Source organism: Sprattus sprattus, assembly GCF_963457725.1.
Source record: "Sprattus sprattus genome assembly, chromosome: 21".
NCBI classification, from domain to species: Eukaryota; Metazoa; Chordata; class Actinopteri; order Clupeiformes; family Clupeidae; genus Sprattus; species Sprattus sprattus.
In genome coordinates, this window is record NC_137919.1 from 2,362,396 (window position 1) to 2,374,895 (window position 12,500).

The 12,500-nt window shown below is 45.7% G+C and overlaps 3 protein-coding genes across 3 annotated transcripts in view; 2 read left to right on the top strand and 1 right to left on the bottom strand.

The window, feature by feature from the left end:
• Positions 1 to 193, top strand: part of larp7 (La ribonucleoprotein 7, transcriptional regulator) — a gene marked incomplete at its 3' end in the record, with an annotated part of 11,824 nt that extends 11,631 nt beyond the window's left edge. Inside the window, exon 14 of the mRNA XM_080859799.1 lies at positions 161 to 193. Coding sequence (XP_080715925.1) covers positions 161 to 193 — 33 coding nt within the window. The remainder of the gene's footprint in view (positions 1 to 160) is intronic.
• Positions 194 to 937: 744 nt separating this feature from the next.
• LOC308382206 (stabilizer of axonemal microtubules 1-like) lies at positions 938 to 4,843 on the bottom strand (the record flags this gene model as incomplete). Its single annotated transcript, XM_080859898.1, has 4 exons — positions 938 to 1,881; positions 2,912 to 3,111; positions 3,551 to 3,730; positions 4,806 to 4,843. 4 exons carry the CDS (start codon positions 4,841 to 4,843, stop codon positions 938 to 940), a joined length of 1,362 nt encoding a protein of 453 aa, XP_080716024.1.
• A 3,380-nt stretch (positions 4,844 to 8,223) lies between these two features.
• LOC308382161 (perilipin-2-like) overlaps positions 8,224 to 12,500 on the top strand; it is a gene marked incomplete at its 5' end in the record, with an annotated part of 5,282 nt that continues 1,005 nt past the window's right edge. The window contains 7 exons of the mRNA XM_080859844.1: positions 8,224 to 8,292; positions 8,434 to 8,629; positions 8,845 to 8,927; positions 9,237 to 9,477; positions 10,734 to 10,915; positions 11,120 to 11,233; positions 11,618 to 11,908. Coding sequence (XP_080715970.1) covers positions 8,224 to 8,292; positions 8,434 to 8,629; positions 8,845 to 8,927; positions 9,237 to 9,477; positions 10,734 to 10,915; positions 11,120 to 11,233; positions 11,618 to 11,908 — 1,176 coding nt within the window. The remainder of the gene's footprint in view (positions 8,293 to 8,433; positions 8,630 to 8,844; positions 8,928 to 9,236; positions 9,478 to 10,733; positions 10,916 to 11,119; positions 11,234 to 11,617; positions 11,909 to 12,500) is intronic.

A 12,500-nucleotide genomic window follows, 5' to 3' on the forward strand; every position in this document is an offset into this window, starting at 1 on the left:
ACACACACACACACACTCCCATGGCAGGGGCCAAAGAGGCCAGCATGCACCTCCGCTTCATGGAGGACTGATGACCACACACACACACACATAAACACACAGACACACACACACACACATAAACATGCACACACACACTCCCATGGCAGGGGCCAAAGAGGCCAGCAAGCACCTCCGCTTCATGGAGGACTGATCACACACACACACACACACACACACACACACACTCCCATGGCACAGGATCCTTCTCTTGGCTGAATGGAGCATTTGGCTTCGAGTGTGAGTGATCTTCACTGATGGCCTGGGTGCTCTTGGTGACCTCATGTAAGGCTCAACAATGGTGAACGAATTTTAAGCGATACTGAATATTAATTTAACAGTTATCTGACTGCATTTTATGCCCAGTTTAGATATTTTTATAAAATTCTGTTGTATATGTTGTAAATAGGAATTATGTTTGAAAGTAATCCTCATACCCTCTTTGTAATGCAAAGTCCAACATCTCCTGTGAAAGGCTGTGTGGTGTTTGTACAGTTTTTCAGTATTTCAGTATTTTGCTTACCCAGAGATCTTGTTTTTACTGCTTTTTTTTTGTTTTGTTTTTTAAATAAACAAGCCACAGAAGTTCATTGCGTTTTCTTTTGACTAGTCAGGGTGATCGTATCAGTTGTATCCATTCCTTGGTGCTTGCTGTGCTTTGTGTCATCTTAATGTATATGAATCCAGTGGTACTCAACAAACAGTCAAACGTTTATTTTTATTTAGTATTTTTGTTCCCCTTCAAAAAGGGTTTGATGTGCAAGTGGCTTGTGATCCATATAGAAATCTCCGACTATAAAAATACGAAAGCCTTTGGTGCGGTGGTGTTGTTTTGGTGCGGTGGTGTTGTTTTGGTGCGGTGGTGTTCGCGGTGTTGTCTTGGTGACGAGCCGAGGCTCTAGTGCTGTCCCCTGCCGCGACCGTCAGCCGCCACCATCTTCCTGCTCACGCTGGGGCCGCGAGGGGATTGGTTGCCGTTAGCCGCGATAGCCTCCTTTGCCGCGTGGCTCTTTGCCGTGCCGGTCTCCCCCTGAGAGATGGTGCGGTACAGTCTGTGCCCTCTGTGCGTCATGCTCGTGTCCTGGAAGCCTGGGGGGTGGGCGAGACTGGCTGGGCACGGTGGGCCGTGAGCGTTGGCACTGAGTCCGAGCAGATGGGCACTGGCGCCCTCTACAGGCTGCTGGGCGTCGCTGCAGGGCCTTTGGGCCAGCTTGGATCTAGTGCAGACGGGCATGGGTGCAGTCTTGGGGGTATACTGGGAGCGGTAGGTGGTGGTTGGCTTGGCGGAGGGCACCCCATGCTTCCGTCGGTGGGCCCCTTTCTCGTCCGCCCAGGCCTGGATGACGGGGCGCATGGGCCGGGGCGGCTGGGGGCACTCGTGCCTGACGTAGGCGTCGCGACTGGTGGTGTGGGAGGTCATGTGACCAGTGGGGGGCACGTACTCGTCTGCCCGACGCTGTTGCCTAGCGCCCAGCGGCCACGGCTGGAACTTCTCGCGGGACTCTGTAGTGCCCTGGAAGACTGGGGCGCCCTCTGTTGGCTGGTTTTGGTACTGCATGTGCTGAGCAGAGGCTCCACGCACGGGGGCGCTAGAGGGCCTCTGCAGCGCCTCTACTGGATGGGGGAGGTACTGCAGGCGGTAGTTGGAGACGCTATTGAACGGCTCACGCTGCTCAACCGAGGCGGGCGGCGGCCTGTAGGGCTGTCGGGTTGCTATGCCAAGATTGGGGCGGTAGTCGTCCTTGAAGGTGGAGATGCCACAGAACTTGCCGGAGTCGAGAGTCAGGTTGTCGGTTAGCCGGTGTGGCTGTCGCCTCTGAGGGGGCCATGTGCGGAAATCCTCTGCAGGAAGAGAATATAGAACAGGGCCTTAACCTCAACGGCTACAATTAGATCCACCTGCATTGCCATTGTGCAGAGCAGAGTCAAGATGCAAAGCCAAGTTAGCAGTTAGCATCTAACCAGAAGAACAACAATGATGTATTATTTACAGATAGTTGCAGGGAAAGGAAGTCCTACAGCAGCATAAGTGATGCTTTATCTACAATATGCATAGCGATGGACAGTGAAATATATGTATGAATGAATATATTTATTTAAAAAAATAATTAAATATATATAGACATATTAGACAGAAGTTGCCAGTGTTTTTTAAAACCAGAAAGGTTCTGTAGATCATCATAGAAGAAGCTAGTACAAGTGAGTTTTGTACTCCACTGCAAATGGGAAACAGCCTCCAGCAGAGGATTAAAAAACAAAAAGCCAACACCATGAATGCCCAGTCTGATCTTCGGTTAAGAGAACAAAATGGCGACAGTGTTTTTTTAAAGTCACAAGGGCTAAACCCTACAGTGTTGGGTAAAGGGCAGACAACAAGCCCCAACCCACCATCAGTATAACTTACTAACCCACACACCATCTCACAGCACAACTTCTCTTGCATGCGTTGCTTGTGTAGTCTAAAGCAGGGGTTCCCAACCTTTTTGACTCCGAGGCCCAACTTTTTGTATTTGTAATAGGTCGGGGCCCAGACACCCCGCTTATTTTAGCGAATCTATATTCCTTTAGGCTAATTGAATCTATAATCCATTCATTCTAATTAATAAGCGATTGTTATGTGTTACAAAAAGCAACATCAGCACCTGCCACAGTTGGAAGCCTAGAAAGAAATAAAAGAAAATCTAACTCTAAAGAACACCTCATTAAAGAAACCCACCATGAATTCAACTTGCAGCAACATATCCCTCTATTGGCCAGACTAAATGGATTCATGTTGCTCTGTGACACACTGTCCATCATCAGTGTAACTGCCCTGCCTTACCCTTGTAAGTGGACAGGCCGTCCATCTTCAGTGTAACTGCCCTGCCCTTACCCTTGTAAGTGGACAGGCCGTCCATCTTCGCCGTGGTGGGGTGGTAGTCGTGGACCTTGTGGACCCTGTGGCACTGCACGGTGTGGGGGTGGAAGTCCTCGGAGTAGGTGGAGGTCATCCTCATGGGTCCTTCGGGGGGCACGTACGCAGGCTGGGCCCTCGGGGCTCTGGGGATCAGGCAGTGCGGTACGTAGTCGAACCTGAAAGGCATCATGGGTCATGGGAGTGGGCTGTGTGACCTACGTCCACTGTGTGCTCGTGAATGTAATACAAATAGAGATGCTCACTTCAGTTATGTTAAAAATAGTCATCACAGTGGCTTTTCAGTAGCTGCATTGAGCTACAGAGCTACAGTCAACCTGCAAAGTAGGTATGTTTCTCCTGAAGCAGCTGAAGAGTAGTGTGTGGTGGTACCCCATTGAAGTCATTTTCATGTTCGAGTCAATGTCTATGAGAACTCTAGATGGGAAGGCAGCTAAATCTGTACTTGGCTTATTAATTCACACTATTTCTGGGTGCATTGCAATGTGTCATGCATAGGTGGTAAGCGTTTTATGTCAGGCGGGTTGAGGACTCTAATACAGGTCAGTTCTGGGTAAAAATGATAATTAATGCAGAGTGGAGCTCTCCCTTTCCTACCTGGAGGTGGTCATGAAGGTCATGTCGCCCTCTGGTGGATGGAACTCATCGTGGGGGTGTTTGATCGTCCGTACCTCTGCGCCGGTGTGAGCTATAAACTTCTCCGTATACTCAGAGACGTAGGCGGTTGGGTGCGCGTCATATGCCACCGGGGCCGGTTCGCCAGAGCACCGGTGCTGCCTGCGGAGGAGAGAGGAGAGAGAGTCGTGCGCTCAGGGTTGTGCGAGCTTCAACCTTTCCTAAAGGCGAAATGCTGACCAGCTCACCTTGAATTAAATCATACGCAGTTACATGAGGATTTACTGTGACAGAAATACACCTGCATACTTATCTAATTCCAGCAGCATCCATCCCTCTCAAAAGTCTGACCCCCAACCCCCCCCCCCCCCACACACACACACACACACCCACACACACACACACACGCACACGCACACGCTTTATCTCTGTGCAACGACATGGACCGTAACTTCCTGTGTTTGTTTCGAAGGATGCTCGACCGTCATTCCATTAGGTTTGAATGAAGTAAGAAAACAAGACAAGTTCAATGCTCCCATCGCCAGCGCGCTTACCTTTACCGCGAGCTCTACTGCTAGGAGCGGTTCGCGCCGCGAATCCTGTCCGTCAGACGCACTACTGTCTCCCGTGCTTTGGCATTCTTTTCCTTCGCACTGTTTAAATTATTGACCGAAGCAGCACGCATGGCAAGAGAGGAGTACAAGTGGAGCACGCAGCAGCGGAGATGGTGTCTAAAAATAAATACCCGTGGATTATTCACCCTCCACGCAGAGAGACGGAGAGAGGACCAGAAGGACTAGCGGAGGCTGGAGCTCAGTGTCTATGATGGGCTAACGGCTGAAAACGGTTTTGATCCACCAGGATTAAGTGTGTTTTTCAAGGGTAAATAAATAAATAAACGAGAGTAAGTAAAAATAGAAATAAAGAATAACGTCAGCTGTTGTAGGTCACTGGCTATTGGGTGAGAGGGAGTCGTTGCGCCTCTCTCCACCACGAGAACTGTCCGTGGAGAATCTCCGGTAATGAACTTAAACCGAGCCTTGAAGAAATTAATGAAATTATTACCAGCCGCGACATGTTCAGTGATTATAGCGTAACGCTTAGGGAGATGAAAACTAATCTGTCCAGCATGTACGGAACAGTGAGAGGAAGTCACGCTGCGTTCTCCATCTGTCTGTTGCTCGCTCGATCCTCACGGGCCATCATGACAGCCGTGGGAACAGGTGAGCCTACTCACCCGCAGTTGCAGATCTGACAGAGACATTGTATCGTCATGGCTCCAGGTGATGTTCGCGTCGTGGTCCAAACACTGCTCAGGCTACATCTCAAGGAGGCCAAGACTGAAGAGAGTCTAGCCAATGTAAATCAAAACTTATTATAGCCGCGAGTGTCTTAAATCCACTTGACTGCGCCGGGATTACTTTTCTCTCCTAATTCAGTTCTGGGACATCGTAATGACTACTACGATAAACATGCCAGCCCAACGTTGCTTCTGGAAATAACGTTTTGATTCTTAAATTGAACCTAAATGACAAATAGACCTAAATGGTTTGGAATCATTATTCATTCTAAACGTGTTACATAATAATCATAAAGCTCACTCCTTCATTGTTGTGGCCACAGTGCTACACTCCAACGTTCTATTTACACCATATTGTTGAGGTTTTCTCAGGTTACAATGTCATTTGGTTTCTAGGCCCAGTAGGCCTTCAGGGCGTTCGTTGTATTCATAAATCGTCAGGAGATAATTCCACTGCATGTTTTGTTTTATCCACAAGGTGGCAGCAACGGGTCAGCAGCAGCAGGTGTCATTAGCTTCTCACCGATGGTGCAATAGAGCTTGCGGGGCCATTCGAGGACACTGCACGTCTGAAGCGTTCCAAACAAAGCCACCCATTTTCCTGGCATGGAGAGTCTTTTGTCCGCTTACTTAAATATTTCGCATTCAAGTGAAAAAAGATAAATATTTACACTTAACGAGATTAAAAACAACAATCACAAAAACAATGTTTACTGTTTGTCCTGAAAGTGGGTTCAAGTAAAGCAGAGTGAACATATTCAATGACTTGACAAGTTCAATGAAAGTTCAGTGGAAGTTAGGGAGGTGAAGTACACAGAAAAACAACCAAGGGCTATGACCTTGAAGACTCACTGGCTAGTTTCTTTTTTCACATTCTTTTGTGTGTTGATAACAGAAAGGCTCAAATATCAGAATCCACCCATGTTGAGTGCAGGTGGTCAGACATCCAGGCCCTCATATTGAACATCTTATAAACATGATCTCAAATCCTCTAAAGGTAGGCCTAGAACCAACCTTTTTGTCACACTTTCCAGGTCCACCATCATGTAAACGTACTAAGTGATGTCGAGGACACTTTTTTATTTCGTAAAGGTCTGTGTGAGATGACTTCTTATGCCTGTAAGCAGTGCCTATGACTATTAAACTGTAGGTAGATCAGTAACAGATTGAAGTGCCTAGATTGGACCAAGATTAACCCAGATGACAACTGATCCTGGACCATACTCGTGTGAATATATTTGAATCATATCAAAACTGCCTGGTCATAGTCCAGCCCATACGTGGCATGCATCAAGGTTCTTTTTAGTATGATGCAATTCACATTCACAAGGACAAGAGCAGGGACTTTATTGAATGAGGTGCAGATGAACTCTGGCACGGATTGCTTCAACAGGATCTTCTCTGGTCATTTGTCCAGCAGTTAGTCATGCTTGCACCATGGCCCAGTGCCTTATGTCTCTCAGTCACACATACCAAGTCAAGTCAAGTCATATTTATTTATAGAGCACATTTAAAAAACAGCTCACGCTGACCAAAGTGCTTTACAAGTAAATCACAAAAAAATTTAATATCAAAACAAATACAAAACAGAGGCAAAGCATTAAGATCACAAAAAAATAGATAAAAATGATTTAGTAAAAAATCAAATAGAAAAACAGAAGCAACACACTCAACTAAGCACCTTTATACACATCAAAAGAACAGAAACACCCCTTACAGAAAGCAAATATACAAATGATCAACTAAAATCAGGGGGATCCAAAAGCTCAGGAATGAAAGAGGGTTTTGAGAGCTAGTTGAATCAGCCCATATCATCAAAGTTCAAAGTTCAAAGTTCTTTATTTGTCATTGCCACAAAGACAACGAGACAGTAGAGGCAACCAGACTTCTTACACAGCTAAATAATAATAAATAATAAAAATAATGAATGCCTTCCCAGACACATCTCTCCACTGTGGTGATGGAGCTACTGCTGACACGTTTGCACTCGTGACTTTACATACACTGTCACTTTCCAAATACCGTTGTACTACACTTACGTACTGTCACTTCCACTTACTGTTTGCACCAGCAGTAATATTATATCAGGATTATTGCACTACCTACTACTCCCACACTGGATTCGTCTGTAGGGTAGTTTAGGTTTTAAAAGGTTAGCATAGTGTATTATATGTGTATTATATATGTTATATGTATGTATGTTAGTATTATATGTATAGGTTGTTATATGTTTTAGCATACTTCATTGCATATTTATCTTGTATATTTAGGAAGGTTGTTTAGGTTATTATATGTTTCTCATTTATCAAAAATATACTCATATGCTGGTTCAAAATTAAGGTTGACCACTCAAGGTCTCGCTCGAATAGGGCTAGCAGCCTCTGTTCCCCTCTACCATGTTATTTCATAATCAGGATGTGGAAGCTGTCAAAGAGATGCTAATGTTCAGGTATGCAGAGTGTAGGTGTCCATTTACTCCATTTAGGTCAAGCTTACCTGTGTCTAGCATGCAAAGCAGCCCAATTAATTCAATACACCAACACCTAATCCATAACCTAACCTAACCCCCACCACATGACATGAGTAGTTACCAGAGGAAGAAGGCCATCTGTGATTTTCCAATCCAAAAATCCTCTCCTGCCTTACAGAGTGTAACATAAATTAATTTACTTTAATGATGAAATTGATCACAAGTCATCTCGACTGGGACCCTTCTTGTGCCATGAAAAAACTTCTGGGTAGCGGCTTGTATTTTAAATAGACTATACCAGACGTCTTAGAAATCCCAGGAATTGCAAACATTTTATGTTATTCTTCTTAATATCCACGCCCAGTTAAACTACAGATGGTGGTGATCCAAGAGAAATGGCACAATAGACCGATATGCTTGCCATCTGAGGTGTTAAGGAGAAGCCACTACAAAATAGGCTTCAGTAAAGCTTTAATAAAGTCCTAAATACACAGAAATCCATTTCTTCACTGCCAATGGCAGATTATGCCTACCTGTGCCATTGCCAGTTTAATGACGTGAGATTTGAGGAATTGGGAAATACCCACTGATGCAGAAATAACCTTTGCCCTAGTAATTCGATTGGTGATCACGTCATTCGTTTCCTATCTCGCGAGATACAGATAGTATAAAACACTCTCAGGCGTGGTGCCACACCAGAATCAACTTCGGAAGTATTCACAACAACTTCTAGCAACTTCAAGCTGTGAGTGCAACTTCAGTACTTCCGCCTGTTAATATTCGACAAGTGAATTGTTTTGTCTGGGACAATGTGTGTCACATAGTAATGCTGTAGCAATTGCTTTAAACAATTATATTGCTGTGTGGTTGAAAAAAACTGAAACGATGTTTTCTTTCATTTTCAGGATCAACATTATTGATATGGCATCAGATATGGCTATCATCAATGACCAGGTAAGTCATTTAGTTCGGCAGAGGATGTCTAAATAGGTAGACGGGCTTTGTTTTTATATCACATTAGTTTGATGACGCAGCTGGTAGCGCTTCGCGTTTCCTCATCATGTACCCTAACTAAACCTCCATTTGTTGTTACAGAATGTGGTGTCCAGGGTGACCAGTCTACCCCTGGTTAGCTCTACTTACGACATAATGTCAAAAGTATACTTTCAAACCAAGGACCAGAACACCTACCTCAAGACCGTGCTTGAGGTTGCGGAGCTGGGCGTGAAAACCGTGACATTGGTGGCGATGAACAGCGCTCTACCATTCATAGACATACTTGATCCAAAACGTAAGTTAAAACAACTACATCTACTGTTCATTAAATTGTAGGTTAAAAGTAAGGACTCAATTTACTTGTCTGTCGGAGTTTAGCACTTCAACTGTCAAAGTTTAGCACACTGTCAATTCTGTTCGTTATTCATCAGTGGTTATTGATCGTTTTAACTGTCGTTTTGCTGTTACGAGATTCTGATGATTTCATAACTTTGTCCCATCGCCACACAGTTTCTATTACAAATGACCTTGCCTGTAAAGGACTGGACAGGATTGAGAAGAACCTGCCAATCTTACAACAGCCATCTCAACAGGTATGCTGCCGTTGTGCGTTCCTAATGCAGTCCACTCATGGTGCAGCCTCTGTACCACTCCTCTGTTGGCAAACTGCAGTGGAAATAGGCTGCGGAAACCCCTAATGTCAGCCAATACAATTGCAAAAGCAGTTCTAATTCTGTATGCAAGCACTTTTTGCTTGGGGGTGGGGTGGGGGTGGGAGGCTAAAATAGTTTGCCAGTAATTCACCCATTTGGCTCTGTGGATGTAACACAAAGGGAAAAGAAAGTCATACACTCATACTCAAACACTCATGTCCCCCAATCCCTTTCCTTCTGCCCCCTCAGGTTGTGTCCACAGCCAAGGATGCTTTCAGCGGTGCCAAGGAGACGGTGACTAACGCCGTGACTGGAATGGTGGGCCGCGTTCAGGGTGGCGTTGAGCTGACCCGCGCTGCTGTCTCCGGGGGCGTCTCCACGGTGACCGAGAGCCGCGTGGTCCAGTTGGTGAGCAGCGGCGTGGACTCAGTCCTCACCACCTCCGAGGGCCTGGTGGAACAGTACCTGCCCTCCACCAACCGGGAGATGAGTAAGTGTGTGTGTGTTTGGAGCCAGAGGAACAACACCATAACTATAAGCTGACTAGATAAGTTAAAGAGGCACTACATCCTTAAATATGTTTTTTCAGCTATAGACTGAATTATATGACTACTGTGGCAATATGTCAATGGTAGCGGTGATATTGGCAAAATTCATATTATTAGCAAATTGTCATCCAGTGTAGCACTGTAGACAGCGGGGCTGCGGTCGAATAGGCACAACTATTAAATCATGGACCTTAACCTGGATTGAAAATGTCAGTGAGATTTTATAAAGATGGAGGAAAAGACAACCTTGGTGTTCAGAAATTTCAATTGCATTTGTTATCTTTCTTTTTATTAAGGATGGTCCAGTGTCCTCAATGCTAAAATAGAGGAAGGACTGAAGCACCTGTCGTTAGCATTTAGAGAATTCTACCAGCTCTTATGGCTGCCACTTGGGTGCTTCTGGGTCGTTTCAATCCGTTAGGAACGTTTCTAAGTGAAAAGACGATCGGACCGCAGCCGTTTGGGCTCTGGTTCAGTTTGAGTTACTAGCAGGAGTTATCCAGGGATCCTGTTTTTGTTCTGCCTTGTTTTGGAAAGGACAGCATCACAGCTGTAGGAGGGTGTCAGGAGCAGGTGATCAATCCATATGATGGGTCAGAAAGGTGATCATCTTGGGATCTGACGATCCATGTAAATGATGACATCTCAGCATAAGCGGGCACTCTTGCCGCCTGTTGGCATGGTCTGTCAGTGAAAGACGAGTTCACTTTGGGTTTTCAGAGTCGGCCTCTGTGGTGACCCCTGTCTTGTCTTATTTTGCATGTGATGTGTTTCATGGATAATAATAAAGCACGAAAAGGGCTTGTGGGGTGAAAAACCAAGGTTTCTAAGAAATGTTGGCCCAATAACCCTCAACTCAATCCGCTTACTGAGTCTCCTTTATTCGAGTCTGTCAAGCGTGTTAGTGGGAGGATTGGCCAACGCCACCCGTCCTCTCATGAATACTTCCTTCCCTTTTCTTGGAAGTCCTCAACTACTTGCCCGTGTTTACATAAGCATTAGACGCCAGACGTGTTTAACCAGAGACCTTTTGAACCTTCATGTTGCCATTTCTGTATGTATTCTGTTGAATTTCTGTTGTTGTTGTTATTTGTGCCTCTGCAGTAATCGGCTTCCTGTGAGGATTCCCTTTTAGCATTTATTATTATTATTATTATTTTTTTGTATTCATTAATCCGGTGTTCCCTTTCTCACAAAGGTTCCATAGCTGAGGAGTGTTCCGAGGATGGAGTGGAGAGCTCCAGTAGTTACTACGTGCGTCTGGGTAGCCTGTCTGTAAAGCTGCGTCAGCGGACCTACCAGAGGGCTGCTGCCAAGGTACATGAGGCTCGGCAACAGAGTCAGGAGTCCATCAGCCATCTCAACCGTACCATGGATGTGGTGGGTGTCTCTACAATAATATATTTTGTGTGTCTCTTCTATGCTTTTCTCTGCAGTTCTGGTCCTGCGAACCCCTATCAGTGATTTTCATTTTTTTGTCATTTATTTTGTTAAGCCTATACTAAAAAAAACGGTAGTAAACTGTAGCCTGTACACAGACCAGGTTTGGTGCTTTTCTTTACTGATCTGGGTATCCTTTATCAGATTGAATACGCCAGAAAGAACATCGATGGTGCCAACCAGAAGATTCAGGAGAAGCTCAACTCTTTAAAGGAATGGCGTGCTAATGGACACACACCTCAGGACTGTGATGCAGCTGTACGTAGTGGGCACAATGACTGTGCTTTTTTCCCCGGCAGATTTGATTATGCTGACTGAAATGTCTTGTGTATCATGCGACTGGAAGAGGAACATCTGGACATCTGCTACAATATTAGAAAGTGTTTATTATTGTATTACTGGTCGTAGCAGTAATGGTGGTAGAAGTAGTCGTGGTGATGTAGAACCAAGAATGCCAAGATGATTTCTATTCACTAGCTTGAGGAAGCACTCATTTCAAACATAGAATTTGTATGCATTTGGTAAAACTTTCTGGGAAAAGACACTTCCAGTTTTGATGATGTAATTGTATCTTTGTAAACCATGCTAGTATATTATTCTCTCCTGTCCTAATTATTGTGCCACGTGTCTCTTCCTGTGCAGAGTGTGGAGTCCCGTACGCTGGCCTTGGCCCACGGGCTCTCCCACCAGCTGCAGACCACCTGCCAGGGCTTGGTGTCGGGTCTGCAGGGCCTCCCCCAGCACGTCCAAGACCAGGCGCTCACCATCACTAACCTGGCCTCCGATGTCTGCAGCAGCTTCAGCCAGGCCGTGGCGCTCGGGGACCTGTCTGACGGGGTGCTGTCCTCCAGCAGAGCGCAGCTGCAGCGCCTCCGAGAGACGCTGGACAACACCATGGACTACCTGGTGAACAACACGCCACTCAACTGGCTGGTAGGTCCCTTCTACCCACACATGGAGCCCCCTGCAGCCGGCGGTGAGAGACGCCTGAGCTACAAATAGACTCCCTAGCTGGCTCTCACACGCACCATGCCCAGTTCAGTGTGTAGGTGTAGTCCCACCAAAGACTACATTACCCACAATTCTCCTATCACCTAAACTCTCTTATCTACATTTCGCCTGAGCTGCAAAGTTGGTTTTGGTGAATAGAGACACTAGCTGGCTCTCACACGCACGATGCTCAGTTCGGTGTGTAGGTGTAGTCCCACCAAAGACTACATTACCCACAATTCTCCTATCACCTAAACTCTCTTATTCAGTGTGTGCTCCTGGACCAACTGCACTCACCCAGAGACTGACATGGACCACACGGCTGATCCCTCCCTTCCCAAGCCTGCACTAAGAGAATGATCTGTGGTATGAAGGCAGGGAGATCTGTGGACTGTACGCAGTAACTGCTGTTAACCCATAGTGCTTTCGTGAAGAAGCAAGAAACCTGTCTTGCTAATGGAGATTAACTGTGTTGTGTTTAAACACTACATCATTAACCTGCTCATTTTCACATTCTGCCTGTTGAGTTCATTAC